Source organism: Pogoniulus pusillus, chromosome 33 (assembly GCF_015220805.1).
Source record: "Pogoniulus pusillus isolate bPogPus1 chromosome 33, bPogPus1.pri, whole genome shotgun sequence".
Taxonomy (NCBI): Eukaryota; Metazoa; Chordata; class Aves; order Piciformes; family Lybiidae; genus Pogoniulus; species Pogoniulus pusillus.
Genome location: NC_087296.1, coordinates 8064790 through 8084809, shown reverse-complemented (window position 1 = coordinate 8084809; position 20020 = coordinate 8064790). Strand labels below are relative to the sequence as shown.

Genomic DNA, 20020 nt, shown 5'->3' with positions numbered 1-20020 from the left:
TCCTAGCAAGGTGTGTCTGGTGAGCCATGGATAGTCATGTCTGGCTCTAACAGTCCTCTGTTCTTTTGCCTCACCCTTGAACTTGAAAGCTGCTCAATAATGAAGACTTAAGAGACTTTTTCAGGGGAGTGGAAAGGCAAAAAGTTTGAGGAAGAGAAGCAAATACCTTGAACAAGGTATGACTAAAGTAGAATGAAGGGAAGGGAGAATCGGAGGCAGTAACCTCAGAGGAGAAAGAATGTGAGACAGATGAGCCAGACAGGCACACCTAAGATCTCCAAGAACCTACTTAGGGAAAGTAGCCTTGTCTTGGATGTCCTATTAGAGTTGTAGTACACACAGTAAGCGAGCATGTGCTGTATTCCTCAGTTTACGAGAGGCTTGGTGAGCAGCTGGTACTGCTCTGGCAAGTAGGTCTGGTGATTTGGCTACTCGGTGGGGAATATGAAGGTATTAAAATGTGTAGGGGGGGTTCATATGTGTAAACACATGCATTCATTTTTACAGCCTGTCTAAAGTGATGTACTGGGAAACAAGTACAGCTGGCAATAGCAATGATCTGCAGCTGTCTGCAATAGCTGCAGCTCTACGAAGGCAAATAGCTATTACAACTTTGGATGCACTCCCCTCAAAGTGTTTAAATGACCTAAAAATAACCAGATGTAGTAGAGGAGCCATTGTACGTGAGCTGATAGTTCTCTATGAGTCATTTCCTGCTGAAAGTGTTATGCAGAGCTGACTGCCAGAGGGGGTGGGTGTATGTTTGTCATTACATATAAACTCAAGAGCAGGCCAGGCATTTTTCAGAGTTCTTCACGTGGCTCTGGTTTGGAGTGTGAATATGATGATCAGTGTAATGCCTATAAACAGGCAGGATCAACTTGACTGCATGGCTTCGTTCTTTGGTGCAAAAGGTGGCAGCAGGAGGACACGTGGGAGTTGCCGTTCTGCTGCCCCAAGGGAGGCTTTGGGGAAAGATGGTGAGGTGACTGGAACATCTGTCTGATGAGGAAAGATCGAGAGATTTGGTTCTTGTTTTAGTCTCTGAATGAGCAGACTGAGAGGGGGGATTACATAATTACTGATCGATACTTAAAGGGTGAGTGTCAGGAAAAGGGGACCAGGGCTTTTGCAGTGGTGCCCACTGACAGGACAGGGCATAATGGGCACAAACTGGAATATAGGAAGCTCAGTCTAAAGATAAGGAAGAACTTCAAGAGTGACAGAACACTGAAGCAGGTTACCCAGAGAGGTGGCAGAGTCTCCATATCTGGAGACATTCAGAATCCACCTGGACCCACCTGTGACCTTCTTGAGGTGAACTCAACTTGGCAGAAGGGCTGGACTGGATAATCTCCAGAGGTCTCTCCCAACCTTTCCTGTTCTGTGGTGTGATGAATACGTCTCACAAAGACAGCTAGTGTGCAGCTGCTCTCTGCCTGCTTGGTTTGGTAATCTGTGCTTTGATAACTGAAGGCTGCTGCTAACAGTGAAATGTGGATTGCTTTAGGCATCAATGTTATCAGTTAATTGCTGAGTTTATCACCTAGGACATGTTTATGTACGGTTGGAGATGACAATGTGTCATTGGCCAAATATTCAACTGATTTCTGTCCTAAAATGTATCTCTGTATTTAAACTCATGGAATGCAGAGTTCTGCAGTGAGCTGAGAATCAGGCCTGTGATTGATGGGAATCATATGATAAATGTCTTGTTAAGTTAGTGCAAAACCAGTTGAAATGTGGGGTTTAAAATAGTAAAAATATATCTACTGGAATTTTGGGGAAGATTGTACCTAGCAGAAAGATTTTAATAATAAAACCTCCAACCAACCATCAAGCCTCAAAACCTTGCCAGGCTCTGACTCAAATCTCTGTTTTGAAACATGGGATGCAGTTTTTTCATCTTGACATCTTATTATTGACTTCTGTATCTGTAATGACAGACTTCTGGCTTCCTTCTTTGTAGGCTCAGATTATTCCTCAGTGGGATGGCTACCTGGTACTGAATCCCTGTGGCAGTCCACAACCATTTCATCAAGCAGTCAAGGCAATCCTGTCAGAAGACACAGCATAGCTTCCGACAGCGGGGACACCGGGATTGGTACCTCCTGTTCTGATAGTGTGGAAGGTGAGTGGACACTGGGTTTGGTATGCTGCCTCTTGGTTTTTTTCCCCTGATGTTTCTGACAGAGAAATGGTCCAAAATATTTTAAGATATGCTTCCCTAAATGATGCTACTTTTACACAGCTGTGTAGTGCACACAGTTCTTTGTTTTCCTGGCTTGGCACAAGTAATTCTTTCAGTGGGGCTTTATTAGTTTACTTCTGCATGAGTTGTGTGCATTAACTTGCCTCTCTGCCACAAAACCAGCACTTATGTTAGAGCTTTTGATAGTGGTAGTTACAAAAAGTGCCAGATTTACACAGAGAATTGATATCCTGTACTTACAGCACTTGATAATCAGGTGGTAAAAGCAAGAAAAGTTCTGAGGGAGCTGCTGAAAGGACACTCCTTTGTAGCATTTCTTGTGTGTGCCAGCCAAGAAAGCTTGCTCATTAGGGCTGGGAGAAGGGTGTGTGGTGTCTTCTCAATTGTTCTGATGGGAAGGACATTTACATTTTACTGCGTGGCTACTTGACACAGTCAAACATCAACAGTATCTAAAGATTGTTGAAGCTTAAATTGGACTCGATCTTGGTTACTCAGAGCTGAGCTTATCAGGGAGGGGTTCAGCTTCTCAGGTAGCAGCACTTGTGGAGTGTGTCACTGGAATTAAAGCCGAATGAAGATTTTCAAAGCTGTGATAAGGACAGTGGGACTATGATATGCTTTCCTTTAGTCCCTTCCTACCCTGATAAGTTCTTCGAAGGGGTAACTGAAATGAGGAGGAACAGGGAGAGCTGGGAGAAACCAAGTAAGGAATGCTGAAATCCTTATGGGGGGACTGAGCATTCCTGCTGCGTCTGTCAGTTGGAAGGGAGCTCCGTAGGAGAGTCCTTAACAGCTTGCTTTCTGCTTATTTTAATTTCCAGCCCTGTGTTTGCTTTGGCAAAGCTAAGCTCTTACTCAGACACTCAGATTCTTTGGTGTAAAACTGAAATAGAAAATGGTTATTAATTTGGATCCCTTACTGCGTTTTTCTACCCTATTTGTTTTAAAGAAATGTGAAGGGAATAAAGCACTCTGGTGTGTGTTTGTATATATGTTTGTATTTACAATCAGACTCACTCAGGTGTTGCACAATGTATTGCATTTGAATTAAACACATGCTCTCCCCTCCTCCCTCTCTGAGGGCTTCCCCATTTGAGGAGTGAAAGGAGAGGAAATGAAACAGCACCTCCTCATCAGATGTTCTTCTGGCTAAAGAGGAGAAAAGAACAACTGTTCTTGGAGGTGGGGTGGAGTGGAGGGATGGCACACTGATAGAATGACAGCTTTAATGGGCGTTTGTTGCCAGTTGCCACTAATAAGGAGTTTAACAGATCATGTTAGAAGCTGCTTTAGGGGTTTCTCGGAGGGGGAAAGTTGCAGCAACAGATAGCTCATGAAGTTTATGCCTCTGGCAATAGTTAGCAGTGGTCAGTTCTGCTGTACCCTTAATGTAATTGATTTCCTGCCACCTTATTTGAAAAACTTTGAATAGCAGAAGATAAAATATTAAAGAGAAAAGGAGGGAAATCAAAATGCAAAGTGGAAGTTAATAGAAGGGGCATATGCCAAGTTAAGAAATTGAGTGTATATGTACGTTTTAGTGGAAAGTGCCTTTGCCTGTGATCCCCAGTTGTCTGCATCCTAAACTGTCTCCTCCCCACATCCACGAAAAGAGTATCATTGTGATCTCTGGGACTACCAGAGCAGATTGGTAATAGCAGGCTTGATGCTGGCCATCTGCTCTCAACGTGGTGCTTGGGAAGAAGCCCTTGGGGATTTTTCAGAGAAGAATTTTTTTCACAAGTCAGCAGATCCTTGCAATTTTAAACAATACTCAGAGAATGAAATGTGGCCTTCCTATTTCCTTTGTGTTACACTTACTGAACATAAAACTGACTTCAGAATTAAAATGAATGTCTGCTTTAATTCTGAAAACTGCAGGTGAATTGAGTTGTGCAGGAGTACAGTTACTGGTAAATACACTGGTGCAGGGTATGGAGCTCAGATACATTTAAAATCTTTTCTTACTATTGTGTTTTCTTGCATCTCAAGTGTTTAAATTCATCTCCTTACTTCACTTTAGGAACACTCATTCTCTGTAACACTCATTCTCTGTAAGTGCAGGTTTTAAAGAATAGTGACTAGCTCTGGTGCTTGGCTAAAAGCCTCTGTTTTGTAGGAGACAAAGACAAGAGAGGTATTTTCTGTTCAAATGTATTCAGATGTTTTTCTGTTATGTTGTGCAAAGGTAGGAAAATAAGGAAGTGAAATTGCTTGTGGAGTTTCATTGTGGAAGTCGAACTGTGCTGATGTGCAGTGGGGGAAGCTGAGGAGAGAAATTTAGAATCTGTAAATATGGGGATGCTAGTTTGGGTAGAATAGATCCAAAACTTGTAAGAGTAAAAATGTATTTCACTTTTATGTAAACTGCAGTTTGAGTTGGGATTCTTGTTTGTTTCTTATCAGAAAGTGATTCTGGATTTGAATCAGGTTTTGAGAGAGGGGGAAAAAAAAATACTGTAATCTGTGTGGAGCAGGTCTTTTCCAGGTTCTTCTCTTTTTAAGCTTACCTCTGCTTGTCAGTCAACTCCATTTGAAGCTTTACCCTGTGCAAGTCTGACTGTAGTATGTTCTTGCAGACTGATTACAGCTGGGTCTTCAGAAATGTCTTCTGTTCTCTGTTAAAGAATATGTTGCAAGTGAGGTGTGGAGTCCTATGAAACTGTTGCAATAACTTCTCATTTCTGGTAGAGCGAGTAGGTAGTGTTCAGGGTAGCTCCTGAAAGAATAGGCTTTAGTTTGTGTCCAGCAGTTGATCAACTGTCAGAGTGTCTGAGTGGTCTTGATGTTTTCCTTCTCTTTTGGCAGCTCTGATCTTGGCAGACATAACATTTGTGGCATATGCTTACAGGGACAAAAGAGCTCCCAGCAGGAAACAGCTAACTGCTATGGTACATGTAGGTCTTCAGACTTGCCCAAGACATAGTTTCAGTTCTGAAATAGTATCATAGAATCAACCAGGTTGGAAGAGATCTCCAAGATCATCCAGTCCAACCTATCCACCAGCCCTATCCAGTCAACTAGACCATGGCACCGAGTGCCTCACTAACTAAAAGAACAAAAAAGGCCAAGGGAAGTGGGTGGCAGAGAAAAACTTCTCCTGTAATGAGAAAGTGCAGGCATAAAGTTCTAAAAACTTCACAGTTAGAAGATCTTGTGTCTTACCTGTGTGCAACTCAGAACCTTTCAAATGGAAGCAGATTGTGATAAAATTCTAAACTTCTCTATCTTCTTCAAATGTATGGTCTGGAATGAAGTGCTTCTACAATTGGCCATGCCTATTAGGGAGAGGGCATGGGTGGAATACTGTGAAAATGTGGAACATGCTGGTGAAGCATGAGGTTCCATCAGTAATAATAGCATTTCCAGGTTTTAGTAACCAGTGTGTGCCAGCCATCCTTTGGTCTCTGTAAAACCATTCTTTCAGAAACACAAAGTCTATACTTGAAGCTTTTTTTGAGAGTGATGTGATTTGGGTTACCTAGTTAGAAAATAAGTGTCTTATGAAATGAGCTGTAAACCCCAGCAGAGCTCTTTCCCCTTGTGCACATTCTGAATTTTGTCTGTTGAATAAGAGGGATCAGAACTACATATTGATGTGACAAGATAGAAGGCCCTTGGCTTTTGTATCTCCAAACATTTTCCTCTGTCACAGAATGTTAGGGCTTGGACCCCTGGCCAGAGCAGGATCACCTAGGGTAGGTCAGGAATGCATCCAGTTGGGTTTCAAATGTCTCCAGAGAAGGAGACTCCACAACCTCTCAGGGGAGAGCCTGTTCCAGTGTTTTGGCACCCTCACAGATGAAAAATTATCCGTTTTTGTTCACATGGAACCTCCTCTGCTTCAGCTTGCATGTCTTGGCCCTTGTCTTATCATTGGATATCACTGAGCAGAGCCTGGCTGTGTTCTGCCAACACTGACCCTTCACATGGCTATAAACATGAATGAAGTCACCCCTCAGTTTTCTGTCCAAGCTGAAGAGCCCCAGCTCTGTCAGCCTTTACCCCTAAGGGAGGGGTTCCTCTGCCTTTAGCACCTTGTGGCTCTGTGGGGGACTTTACAATGCAGTTTGCTGTGGTCCATGTTGAACTGAGGGGCCCAGAACTGGACACACTATTCCAGGTGTGGCCTTGCTAGGGCAGAGTAGAGGGGAAGGAGTCTCTCTTGATGCAGGAATCTGAACAAGTGTGGTCTGCTACAACTTTGAAGTGCTGTTGCGTGGCTATATATAGAGATTGCCTTTGAGAGAGGAGTTTCACAAGTGGTGGGTCAGGGAGTATCATGGGCTAGATGCAGTGGGCTTCATGTATTGCCACTGCATTTTGTGTAGACTTCTCTGGAACACTTAACTGATAGAATGGGAACTTCTTTTAATGTTAGGAGACCCAGAGGAGTCTCTTGTCTCTCATTTTGATCTGAATAAGTTACCTTTTTAGAGATAGAAAAAAAAAATTAATTAGTTCAATTTAATTGTAATGCTTCTTGATACACCAGGGAACATGCTACAGCCACCTCCTAAGGTACTGGATTTTGCTATTTCAAGCTCTCTTCTTTCAGCAGATCCTGAGCATAGTCTTCTAACACTCTTTCCCCCCCTTCTTTTTGCTGAGGGGGGGGGAAAGAAAATATAAAATACAGTGAAAGACAGAACTGAAATTTAGGAGACAAAATCTAATTATGAATACCTTGAAGGTGTTTTTAAGTGTACTGCTAAAAACAGTGGAATTGAGAATATGCCCATGTCAAATACAAATTTGCATTGCCAGTTTTGATGCCAGAAAGCTGCAATAGCACAAGGCTCCTAGGTTTTGAGAGTTGGCAGTGGACTTTATACTGGTTGTCTGCTGTGCTCTGTAATTTTAGAAGATGATGGATTTTCAGAGAAGTTCTTGAATGTCTTTGAGTTGAAGTCAATTTCTGTGGCTTTGGATCCTGGCAAACACTGGTATACATTTGGTGAAGTAACTTGATTATTTCAAGGGTAGAAATTAATTTTGAGACTTTTTTTTTTTTGTGGTTTCCTTCCTTCCTCCCTGCTTGCCAAGTCTCACGTTGTGAAGCAGTGTCCTGCCCTCTGTGACTCAGCTGTTGTGTGTTACTTGGATACTATCTGTCCTGACATCAGAAATGTGTACTTCACTTTGGCCTCTGTTAGATTCACAGTATCACAGTATTATTAGGATTGGAAGAGACCTCACAGATCATCAAGTCCAACCCTTTACCACAGAGCTCAAGGCCAGACCATGGCACCAAGTGCCACGTCCAGTCCTGCCTTGAACAGCTCCAGGGACGGCGACTCCACCACCTCCCCGGGCAGCCCATTCCAGTGTCCAATGACTCTCTCAGGGAAGAACTTTCTCCTCACCTCCAGCCTAAATCTCCCCTGGCGCAGCCTGAGGCTGTGTCCTCTTGTTCTGGTGCTGGCCACCTGAGAGAAGAGAGCAACCTCCTCCTGGCCACAACCACCCCTTAGGTAGTTGTAGACAGCAATAAGGTCACCCCTGAGCCTCCTCTTCTCCAGGCTAACCAATCCCAGCTCCCTCAGCCTCTCCTCGTAGGGCTGTGCTCAAGGCCTCTCCCCAGCCTCGTCGCCCTTCTCTGGACACGCTCAAGCATCTCAATGTCCCTCCTAAACTGGGGGGCCCAGAACTGAACACAGCACTCAAGGTGTGGTCTAACCAGTGCAGAGTACAGGGCCAGAATGACCTCCCTGCTCCTGCTGACCACACCATTCCTGTAGAAGAGGTCCTGACATCCCTTGCTAGAGTGAAGTGTCCATATTTTTGAGGGGAATATAAATAGTAATGGTCAGAGCTTGACTGCTTGTTTTCTGATTTTGGTGGTGATGTTTTTGCTGTTTGGTTGATTTTGGTAGGATCTGAACAAAATTTAAACATGGGTTATCTCAGAATCCTAGTAACTTCCAGGATTTAAGAGATGGGAGAATAAGACATGGAGAAGTCACTTCAGATGACAGTAGCATACTCCCTGTATGAACCTGTGTGTTCTGAGTTGGCTTGAACTAAGCTGAAGGCATTCACTAGTTCTGCAAGTGAATGCTCTGCAGAGAGAAGTAGATACTGCTTTGAGTTGCTTCTTTGGTGTTGGTTTGTCCATAGAAACAAGCAGGCAATGTGCACATGCTCAGCTTGCCTCACATAAAAACATAGTAGAAGGGGTTTTCTGCAGCTAAAGGGAGTGTTCTGCCCACTTGGTGAGTTTTGCCTTCAGCTAACGTCTAGACTTGGTTTTTAGAAAGCTGACTTCTGTTTGTTCCAGTAAGAGGCAACACAGTGAAAAGAAGTTGTGCTTACTCTGGATTTGGCAGCACTCACTTGGATACTCTGCTAAAAGGTATTTCTACCATGTATATTTTGGAGACTGTATCACTGAGTTCCATCACAGTGACTGTGTTTGTGATGGTCTAGGGGTTGCCCCCCACTGGCAGGTAAGCCCCCATGCAGCCTCACACTCAATTTCCCTCAGTGGCATGGAAAAGAGGATCAGAAGGGCAAAAGCAAGGGGAAAAAAAACCATCCCCCAAACTTGTGATTTGAGATGAGACTGTTTAATAAGGGAAGGAAAAAACCCAACCAAGCAATAATCAAGTGTTACAGCAGCCCCACCAGAGGGCCGATGCGCAGCTGGTCTGTGGGCAACAAATACTTTGGAAAAAACTGCCCCACCAGCTTTATTGCTGAGTGTGACACTGTATAGCATGGAATTTCTTTGGCATTTCAGGTCAGCTGTCCCAGCTGTGTCCCTCCTCAACCTCTTCTGCACCCCCTCACTGGAGCGACAGAGGCTTTGATGCTGTGAAAGCACTGCTCAGCAGTAGCTGAGACACGGATGTGTTAGCAGCACCAATTTTGGTCATCCGTGTAAGGCACAGCTCTGTAGGGGCTGCTGTGAAGAAAATGTAACTTTGTTCCAGCCAAACCCAGTATCATCTCTGCCTCTTATTCCATATCACTTACATCATGCTCAGATGAAATCTTGGAGCTCTTTTTAGTGTCCTGCAGTATGTATATTTTTTTCTAATGAATTTGGTGAATATCCTGCATTCTGATGGGGAAAACCAAGGAGCATCATATACAGACAAGATCATTGTATCATGATACCTGGGCAAGCCCAAGTATCCTTCCTCTTTGCTGGGAGATTTCTTGGAGGATTTTGCACTTCTTCTTGCTACTGTTGCATCAAATTAAACTTTGGGCTGCATTCATCAGCTCAGAATCTCATGAAGTGAACAGGAGTTCGATGAGTCTCAGAACATCAAAAGAGAGGAGTATTTTGAGCCTTAAACTGCCTTTGTATGAACATTGGAAACATTATGTAACTACTCAACATTTAATGTAGGTGTTCAACTAGCATTTGTTACCTTGTCTGGAGAAATCACAGGACTCCTTTTGAATCCTTTCCACTACAGTCAGGTTAGTCAGCTAAGACTGTGGTGATTTAGGGTGTAGGCAGCTAGTTTCTTGGAGCCTCTTGCTGAGCGAGTGAAGACCTATGGCTGTAGCCTGGAATTTTAGTTTGAGACTTGCCAGAGCAGATAGCTTGTATCCCATGTAGAAGAGTTTGTAAATGCCTGGGTTTTGTTTCCCAACAATACCTGTTCCTGGAGGGAAGGCTTAGGCTTTGCTCACAGTGTATATTGAGCCGCCTGCAAGAATGCTTGCACATGAGGGGTTTGTTTGCAGTAACCTGAGTTGGCAACAACTGACCTGTTAATTTCCAGGCAGAATAGATTCAGGTTTGGAGTTTTTAATATGGTAAATTTCATGGAGAATTGTGGCTGCTGTGTTTTTATGGAGCAGTTGTCAGTGTGCTTTTTCCCTTTTGCCATCTTACATGCCTCTTAAACAATGAGATTTCAGTGGAAAATTCAGTGTGATTTTTTTTTTCCAATGGGAACATAGTAAAACAAGCCTTTTTTCCCCCTCCTTCCTTATTTTGGAAGAGCTAACAGATAAGATTCTACTGTGACAGTGTGCAGTAAACAATCTCATCTTTCTATGGCGAAGAGGAAATCACAGATGAAATCTGAGTCACTATGTACTGTGGTATTAAATACTTTATCTGCTTGATTTTATTCCTCTCCTTGGACACTTTTGAAGCTTCTAGAGATGGTGATCATGTTCTCATACCATCACTTTGTGCTCTGATGTTGCTCATGAAGGTTGCCATTTGTTTATCTCCAGAGTACCTAGAATCTGTGACCTTTTATCACAGCTTCCTACTGAGTGCTACAAGACAGTTTTACTGACCTTAGAGACAAGGGGATGTCTGTCTAGGTAGCCTTTCTTAGCTGTTCTAGCTTATTTACCTGGATGTTCAGTTACTTTTTTATTGTCAGCTAAAAAATACAAACATTGAAGTAGCAAATAATCAATTGTAAGTGTTTGAGATGGAGGGAAACTGCTCAAGTGAATTAGTTGTTAACTTTCTGCTGCAGAAGTATAAGGGAATGTCATCTCTGTGATAGCTCAGAGTTTTACTGTTCTTCTTACCAGTAGTGAGGTTTTAGGCATGTGGTAAAAGAAGTCTTAATTCAAAATCTACTTTTGTTGAAGAGGAAATGGTATGAAATGTATCAGGAGGATGGAGGTGAGAACATCTAAGTAGATGTTTCTCCTTTTGAAGTTTAGTTTCATAGCTGTGTACAAAAGATAATATTGTAGATGCTATTTTGAAATGACCTGAAAGAAGTCTGTACATGGTCTGAGGGGTCTTGGTTGTGCAAAGCACAGAGACAAGGCTTTCTTGTCCAGTTTTTGCCAGCCACAGGAATACTATAGGAATTATTTACTGCGTTCATTTGGATGTGCCAGGTAGAACCAAGTGAGCTGTTGTGGGGATTAACAGATGATAATTTGGGTTGAGAGTTGCACTGAATTCAGAACAGGGCTGAAATGAGCTTGTTGCTTAAGGTTTATTTTCTTGTGGCTCTGGGAAGCTCTAAGCAATATCAATAGTGTTGGTACTGCCAGCAAAAAAGTAAAAGCTGAAAAACTGGAGGCCTTGTGTTCCCTTCTGGGTGTGGGATGGTCATTGAAAAAGAACAGTAAAGAGCCTTTTCATCACAGGATGAGTTTGGACTCTTGTCTGTTTCTCTGTTTCACTTGAGGGAAACTCTTTTCAGCTCTCTGACTTAACAATAAAAGAGCAAAAGCATTCTGCTACAAATAGGACATCTAAAGATATTGTAGCTTTAAGCCAGTTGCTAAGAAAATCTTAGGATATGTCTGAATTGAAAAAGGAATTTTTGCTTTGTTTTATGATGACCTGACCGTGATGCTGAAAAAAGAACATTCACATTTTGGAAGAGTGGGTTTTAAATGGGTGGGGTTAAATGTATTTTTATTTGTGTAATAAGTCTTGCCTGCTGCTCTTCAGACTTCTCTGATGCTCATTTAAAACGTGGCTTAAAGGTAGATCTGTTTTGGCTGGATGTTCCTCCTGGACTTGCTTTTAACTAAGGGTCATTGTGGACAAAAGGCTGAAGCTGAGTCTCATCCTGCGAATGGCAGAATATTGGCCCCTGTGAGAGGAAACTTGTTTCTTGAATTCTTTCCTGTGAAATCTTCCAGCGTTCCCTGCCCCCACAATGTTAGCAGATCCTTTCATGAAGTGACCACATAGAGGCTTTGTGAAGGCTCACTGCTTTATTTTACTACCCTCTATTGATAATAAACCTCTTAAAGTATGTTTTTGCCTTTTTGCTACTTCAGAAATAATTGGAGGGCAAAAGCTTCCATTAAAGATGGGGGTTTTTTGACTGCATCTACTGCTCTTGCATTGTGGTTATCCTGTGTACATTGGTTGAAAAGTTTGTCTCATTCTGCTTATGAAAAGAAATGCAGCTTATGTTGTGAAGCAGTTCTTGATGAATGTTCAAATTTTTATCTGCAGAAAAAAGCTTTGTGGCAACCCAATCAGAAATGTTAGCTGCATAGACCTAAAGAGTATCTTCAGTGGATGTGTATATTTTAAAATGTCTCTAAACCAGCAAAAGCAGAGAAAAAGATGCAGTTTATACATATAAGAATATAATTAAGTTCTCAGACAAAGATAACTGTCAAGAAGAATGCAATGTTTTATTCCTCTGATGAAGAAGCTTTTTTTTTCTCTGCAGCTTCTTCTAATTTTCTTTTAATAAGAATGAAAATCAGGATGATTTCTGTTATAGAGATGGTATTTTAATATATGGCTTGGTAAAGAGAATTGCAGATTGGGTTGTGGATACCTGGATGTGCTCTAAGCCAAGCTGGATGAGGGAGACATCCCTGCCCATGATGGGGAGGTTAGAGTAGATGATCTGTGATGTTCTGTCCAACCTAAGCCTTTCAGTGATACTGTGAAGTCATTTATCAGAGAAGCATGGAGATGTTTAACTTTTTCCCCCTCCTCTGAAACTGAACTGATTTGTGACTCTGGTTAAGTTAGTTTATCCTTTATATGTGTAGGTACATATGTATAGGTAGTTTCATTAATGTGAATTAGATGAGAATTGGTATACATTTGAATAAATGTACAACACAGTTACCACACTTCTTTTTCCTAACATCATTGATCTTTTAGGCCTGTAATAAGTGAGAATACCAAATAAATTCTAAAAACCAAGTGCAGCACAGAAAGCCAAGATGAAAAACTTTTGGGATTTCTGTTATGAGGCTGGTTGTACATTGAGTGTTCTGATGGAGTTCTATTTCCACTGTTGCTTCATGATGTAATTGTGCCTACAGATGCTAGTGCAAGAGGCACAAGAGAATTCAGCAGTGCTTGGTTATAAAAAAATGGTAAGGACTGTGCAGCATGATAGCTTTGATATATCAAAACTCATTTGTGTCAGACTCTCTTCTAAAGCTGAAATGCATTAGTAGCCTTCTACCACTTGAGTGATGATGTGAAGATCTTGCTGTAGCTTCTAAAATCGCTACCCTTTGCAGAGTCTCAGATTTCATCCCAGTAGCTGAGCTGTGGGCTGAATGCCATTACAACTTGCTATGTTAGGGATTTACTGGCACTATTAAGTAACACTGGAGAACACATTAGGTACTGCATTGCGCAAAATTGCTCTCTGGTTTCTCTGGGGGTGAGAGGACTTCAATTATTGACATGTAAATGTGTTTTAAAGAATGCTTGTTTTAAGTAGTAGACAATTCAGGCTGGCTGAGCTAGTGGCTATGGTGCTGGCTTGATTTCAGAGCCAAGGAGCAGATTCTGGTAAGCTGTTTTTCTCCCATGCCACCTTTTAGGATATACTTTGTTTCCTAACTGTTTTCATCAGAAAACACTCTGAGTCCAGCTTTTTAAGAGTTCCAATTTAATTTCTGGAACATGTTGTGCTGGTAACAACACAACTGAGGTGTTAGGTCAGAGGGCAGGGAAGAAACAATTTTGTATTGTTTTGCGTGGGTCAAAGCACTGCTAATGTGCTTGGATACCATAGTGATGAGCACTATAAATATCCAAATGTGAGCCAACAGCTGGATATAAGTTTATAAACATGAAATTCTTTCCGCTATCAAAGGCAGTAGTTGAAACATACTCTGCTCCCCCACCTCTATGCTCATAACTATGCACATGAGAAAACAAAGTGGAGCTACAAACCTTCTGTCTTCCAGTTTTCATGGGATGCCAAGAGAAGTGATAACTAAACTCTTTGAAGGAAAGTGTTGTTCTGATCATTCACATTCAAGCTTGTTAGCTGTTTGTGAACAGAGAACCCCTCTTCTGTTTTAGCACTGTTGAGGAGGCAGTTCTTGGAACACGGGGTATCGTTTGGGGTAACAGCATGTAATTGAACTTGGCAGTTCATATGTCCTGTGATACACTTTGTGTAACAGGTGTGGCAGCTGTGGTCAGTGTTGCTGGAGATGCAGTGGACACCAGGCAGGTTGGCATTGTGCCTTCATTCCATTTAGGTGCTGTGTGCAGTACTTAGCAGTTGAGATGCCAGACTGATTTTTGGAATGATGCTGATGAAATCACTACATTTCAATGAGAAGGGATTTTGTGTATGTTTGTGCATTGCTGTCTTTTTCTTGAATGCTTTATCATGTTTTATCTCAGATGACCAAAGAAATGATCTCAAATGTGGAAGCTGCAGTTTGGTTAGGGTTCTGTTCCTGCAGTGGATCCAAATCTTTTAATCGGAGGCTGTGCTATTTGTGGCAAGTGTTGTTTTGTACAAAGGAGAATGGGTTTTGTAGACCAACGATGGCTGACAAACTTACAAGTTGGCAAGGAAACTTTATCATAGAATGGTTTGGGTTGGAAGGGATCTTAAAGATCATTTAATTCCAACCCCCTGCCATGTGCAGGGACACCTCCCACTAGACCAGGTTGCTCAAGGCTTCATCCAACCTGGCCTTGAACACCTCAAGGGGGGGGAGGGCATCCATGACCTCCCTGGGTATTTCATTTTGGCCTTTCAGGCTAAGAAACATTTTAAAGCATTTATCATGATTAATGACTTGCCATTTTCTTGGTCTTGATTTAGCTGGATTTGTTACTTCAATTTATGTGCTACGTCAGGGCAATAAACTCTCTCTTCTCTCTGGCATAGGCAGTGGTGGGGGAAGAAACAATAACTTGTTTTTAGAACTGAATTGCCAGGGAAAGAATGGAGAAGTAATAAACTGTGGGTAATGTGAGATTTCTTTTTTTGTTGTTAGAAATGATTTGCGAAGGTAAATATTTTCATTATGAAGAGCTTGGATACTGGGTGTCACACATTGCTCTCCTAATTTGGAATCTGTTTCATCATGGGTTATAGTTAAAATTAGCTCTTTCAGACCAGCCTTTTCAAAGGACACAAATGGCTAAACATTTCTGAAGAAAATTGACTTGCAGGTTCTGCTCAATACTGTATAACTGTGCCTACAGACAGACTACTAGCAGATGAAATGTGGTAAGCATTAAGATCTGCATATAGGCTCCAGGGAAACTTTACAGTAATACTATTCAGATGGTAGCATGCATGAGTTTCTCTCCAGCCTTGAAAATGACCCTTTGTAGCTTCTTTGATGGCGGGCATGCCTTTTTACAGTACAGATATCCTCCTAAGTGTGTCAGATTGAGTTCTAAATATAGCCTCTGAATTATCCTTGCTAATTTTCCCAGTGTATTGTTCACGTTTGCTCAAACCATCAACTGACCTTCAACATAAAAGCACAATTATGTCACAGAACTACAGAATGGCTTAGGTTGGCAAGGACCTTAGAGATCATTTAGTCCAGCCTCCCAGTCCTGTGGGTGTGTGTTGGAAGTGGAAGTCTGAGACAGGCTTGTTTCTGAGCACTACAGAAATATGAATTCTTCTTCTTTTTGTTTTATCCTGTAGAGAAATTGTATTAGAAATGGAATAACATTCGTTACCAGGCTTAATATCATGGCTCCATGAGTGTGGTTGAAAAAACCTAGAAAATACAAGAAGCATCAAAATGCTGAAAGCTAGGTGGTGCAGGACAGTGGAGTAGTTTCCACATCTGTTCATCCTTTTCTAATCAGTGTGCTAGGAGAGAATTCAGTAACTGCTGTTTCTTGCTTTCAGTAATAGGAATGTCAAATTCTTTTGCTAAGTATCAAGGTTTTCATTGCTACAGGACAATGTAGAGAGCTCCAGGTGGTTTTTACCCTCCTTTATCCCCAGTTTATTCCTTTTTTGGTATTTAAAAAATATCCATGATATATTGCTCAGTGTAGAGAGCAGTGGGAAGAAGCAGGTAAATGACTAAAGGGCCTACAGGCTGGCTGTAGGCAATACTTTGCCCTCTGTTCTGTGTTCAGGAAATAGAAAATTAAGCATCGTTGTCCTTAAGTAGAAAAAGTGATTTCTTCTGTAGGATACAGAGCTATGCTCAAATCAAATTCAAGGTTAATCCTCTGAGCTGTGTTCCAGATGGTGACCTACATGTGGAGCAGGCTGTCCAAGAAACTTTGATGGAAGGAGAGAGTCCTGTATAGTAAATTAAGGGCAGCTTCTTAATAAAGCGGAGAATTTGAGTTAGAGAATAGTTAGCTTTGCTTCTGCAGTACTGTGTCTTGCTCTTTTGTGTGGTTGGTTTTGGTATTTTTTTAATAGTATGGCTTTGGTTTTATTGAAACACCTTTATTTTTCCCAAGTCCAAGCTATTGCACACACCAGGACTGCTATGTCTTCAGCAGAACTATTCCAGTTGAATATAAGCTACTGTTAACATATTAATCTTTGACTGTTATGGGATCAATATCTGAAGGGGAGTGACTTCCCCAGTGAGCTAAATTATTCCTGAGGCAGCAGTTGAAATTTTGAGATTCCTGGCCCTTGGAAGGGATTGCCACTGGTTGCCAAAATGTGGGAAGCAAACTGCTTGTGGTGCTTAAACCACTTAAAGTGGTTTGTGGCAGTGCTGTGGCAAGCTGGCTGTGTTTGGAGACCTTGCCTGACCTTTGCAGCAGAAGGGAGGAGGAAGGAGATAGCTTTCACACTGCTTTATAGCAAGACTGTGTCTGTCAAGTAGTATCCTCCTGCCTCGCTGGCCCCACGGCAGCCTCACTGCTGGGGTGGCTCACAGCACCTGCTGCTGCCTGTGAAAGCATTTCTTCTTTTCTTTGGATAAAGCTCACACACATGTGCTGTTACTTGTGGTACAGAAGCCTGTGTGATACTTAGAAGGGTCATCAAGCACTGAAACAGGATGCTCGGGGAAATGGAGTCACCATGCCCGCAGGTATTTAAGACATATCAGCTGTGATACTGATGATTAGAGGACCGTGGTTTAGTGGTGGAGCTGGCAATGCTGGGTAAACTGCTGGACTTAAAGGTCTTCTCTAACCCAAGAGATTTTTATTCTGTGATTTTTCAATTTGAGCTGGGGCTCCCAAAATGAGAATGTAAAAGTGAAGCCAGAGAATGACTGCTGCATGTAAGGCTCAGCTCAGGGAGACCAGTAAAGGAAACAAGGTTGGAAAGGAAAATGAAGGTGTGTCTCTTCTTCCATGCTTGTATAACCTGGTAGAAAGATGAGAGCTGCTTCTCTTTTATTCTGGGTGAGTTGTGAACCAAAATAAGAGGTCCACTGCTTAGTGGAGGTCAGAACAGGTACCAGACCTATTTCAGTAAAATACTTCTAAATGGAAAGTGTCTTAAAATCCCTTATCAGGAGCAGGGATTAAACTTTTCAATATAGATAATGATCTCAAAAGTGTAGCCGGAAACTCCTCTCTTCTAAGAAGCTGGAAGTGGGATTTAACCCTGTAAACTTAGTTGATATTAAACTCTAGCCTCAGTTCCTGCCTGCACTTCGGAATAAAATGTATAGGATTAATACACATCTTGCTCAGCAACAAAGTTTTAGCAGCATGGAATTACACTGCTCTGTGGGAACCCTCAGGTTTTGCTCTGATCCCTTAAGTTAGAGGAATTCTCATCTCTTAACTCGGTATGAATCTGTGGAGGGATGAGGATGTTACTGCTGCTGGATGTTTTTATCAGTTGATAAAAATGGATAGTTACTATTTTATCAATAAATATCTAGAGGGTAGTGTTCAAGAGACTGAAGCCAGACTCACTTTGGTGGTGCCTAGTGCTAATACAAAGGGAAATGGACACAAAGTGGAAACCAGGAAGTTCCATCTGAATGTGAGGAAAAGCTTCTGTACTAGGAGGGTGCTGGAGTGTTGGAGCAGGCTGTTCGTAGAGGCTGTCAAGTTTCCTTCTGTGGAGACTCCTGAACCCCACCTGGATGCAATCCTGTGACAGACTTCCTTTCTCAGAGGAGTTGGACTAGATTATCTCCAGGAGGTCCCTTACAACACCTGTAATTCACAGAATCACAGAATTTCTTAGATGGGAGAAGACCTTTAAGATGAAGTCCAGTTATTAGTTTCATACTGGCAAATCCTCGACTGAACCAAATCCCTCAGCACAACATGTAATTGCTATGAATAGTTGGAAAGGACCACCAGGAGCATCCAGTCTGACCTTCATCCCAGCATCCTTCATCACTAGACCACAGCCTCCAGCACCACATCCACTCTGCTTTTAAACACCTCCAGGGATGGCAACTCCACTGCCTCCCTGGGCAGCCTGTTCCAGTGCCTAAGCACCCGCTCAGGAAAGAGCTTCCTTCCAACATCCAACCTAAACCTCCCCTGATGCAACTTGAGGCCATTTCCTCTTGTCCTATCATTAGCAATTTGGGAAAAGAGACCAGCTCCACCCTCACTAATTCTGTAATTCTCTTTCAGAAAACAAAAATTATTCTGGAGGAGATTTCTGATGGATTTCTATTCTAATGGGCCAAGTTACTGTATGGGTTTTTTTTGCGTCCTCCTTAGTTGCTGAGTGAGATGGTACTTGAGAAAGAAAGGGGGGCAGACATAAGAGAGTGATGTCTGTACTTGGGCTTGGGTTTTTTCCCCATTAGCTATTGCTTTTAATGAGGGTCCTAGGGGGATATTTGATTTCTGCATGTCTTCACTGTTAAGTGCTTGTTGTTGGAAAATGGAGCTGAAAGCTGTAGAGGGCTTTCATAAAGAGGCAAATTCTGGTTTAGATGTAGACTTCAGAAGAAAGAGGAAAAAAGAAACCCAACCAACCACAAAAGAAGAATCCCCCTGTGGTGATACGAATTTTCACTCCTACTTCCATTTCAGCAAAGCAAAGTTGCCTGATGGACAGGACTGCTGTTCTGGAATACTGCTTGATCCTCTTATCTAGAGGGGAATAGGACCTGTTAATCTAAAAATCGTTCTACTTAGTTATGTAATTATTTCTTAAAAATAGCTCCAGGCTGCTGTTCAGTTTCTGTTCTCATACATAGAGAATCCACTCCTTGAACATGACATTTCCTTTCTGTTTTGTGATGCATGTTACTCGCATGTATCATGCAGCAGCTTACTTGCAGCACAGTTTGCCATACACATGGTATCTGATAGTATATAACAGCAGCAAAACTGAATGCTGAAGAATGGGTAGGCAGAGAAATACAGAAAGAGAAAGCCTCGAGGGTTGGGGTATCTCATGGTGTGTGTGGCAGTTACTGCTCTGAAGGTAACTTTGAAAATGCTTGTTCAGAGCATCCTTCATTGCATTGTGTTCTGGGAGGCGCAGTTCTGTTTGACTGTGGAAGTGTTACATCCTTGGGATAAGGAGACTGCAGAAATCAAAAGGTTTATTGTATTCTGGTAAAATGAGTTCAGTCTTAAGATATGCTTCTATCCTGATATGCTTGGTTTTCTCATCTGAAGAGGTTTTGCATAAGTTATGTTAGCCTTTCTCTTTCTGGATGAATTTAGCAGAGGGCCATTGCAAGCTTGGAATGATAGCAGTGATAAATAACTGGTTTCCAGTGACTGATACAGAGTAAAAATTTGCTCTTATGTTTACCTGCTGTTTACTTCAAACTTTTTGATCATATGCAGTCTGTGAAATTATTTCTGCTTGAGTTCAGTACCCCACAGTACTCTCTTTGCCTCATATGCTTTTAATGAATCTCTGCTTTCACATTTGTTGTAACATTGGAATAATTGAGTACAGTAAGAAAAACAGAATCTTACAGGAATTGTCTCTGTTGTAATTTCTCAGCTGAATTATCTTTTCCTGTAAAACATTTCACCTGCTCTGTTTTGAACTGGGCACTACTTTGTTAAAGCTGTCCTTGATCCACAGGACTGACACCTAACTCATTTTGGAGCGGCAGTGTCCTACCTCTATGCAGCACTGCCCTTCCCTAAAGCCCCTGCTAAATCACCTTCTGAATACGGGCTTCGTGTTAGCAAGCTAATTCTTCTCACTAAAACATTCTAGGTAG

General features: G+C 42.0%; 1 protein-coding gene across 5 annotated transcripts in view; it reads left to right on the top strand.

The window, feature by feature from the left end:
• CEP85L (centrosomal protein 85 like) overlaps positions 1-20020 on the top strand; it is a 151443-nt gene that overhangs the window by 72316 nt on the left and 59107 nt on the right. For all 5 annotated transcript variants that reach the window (XM_064170335.1, XM_064170337.1, XM_064170336.1 and 2 more), the window contains exon 2: positions 1970-2131. In XM_064170335.1, coding sequence (XP_064026405.1) covers positions 1970-2131 — 162 coding nt within the window. The remainder of the gene's footprint in view (positions 1-1969; positions 2132-20020) is intronic.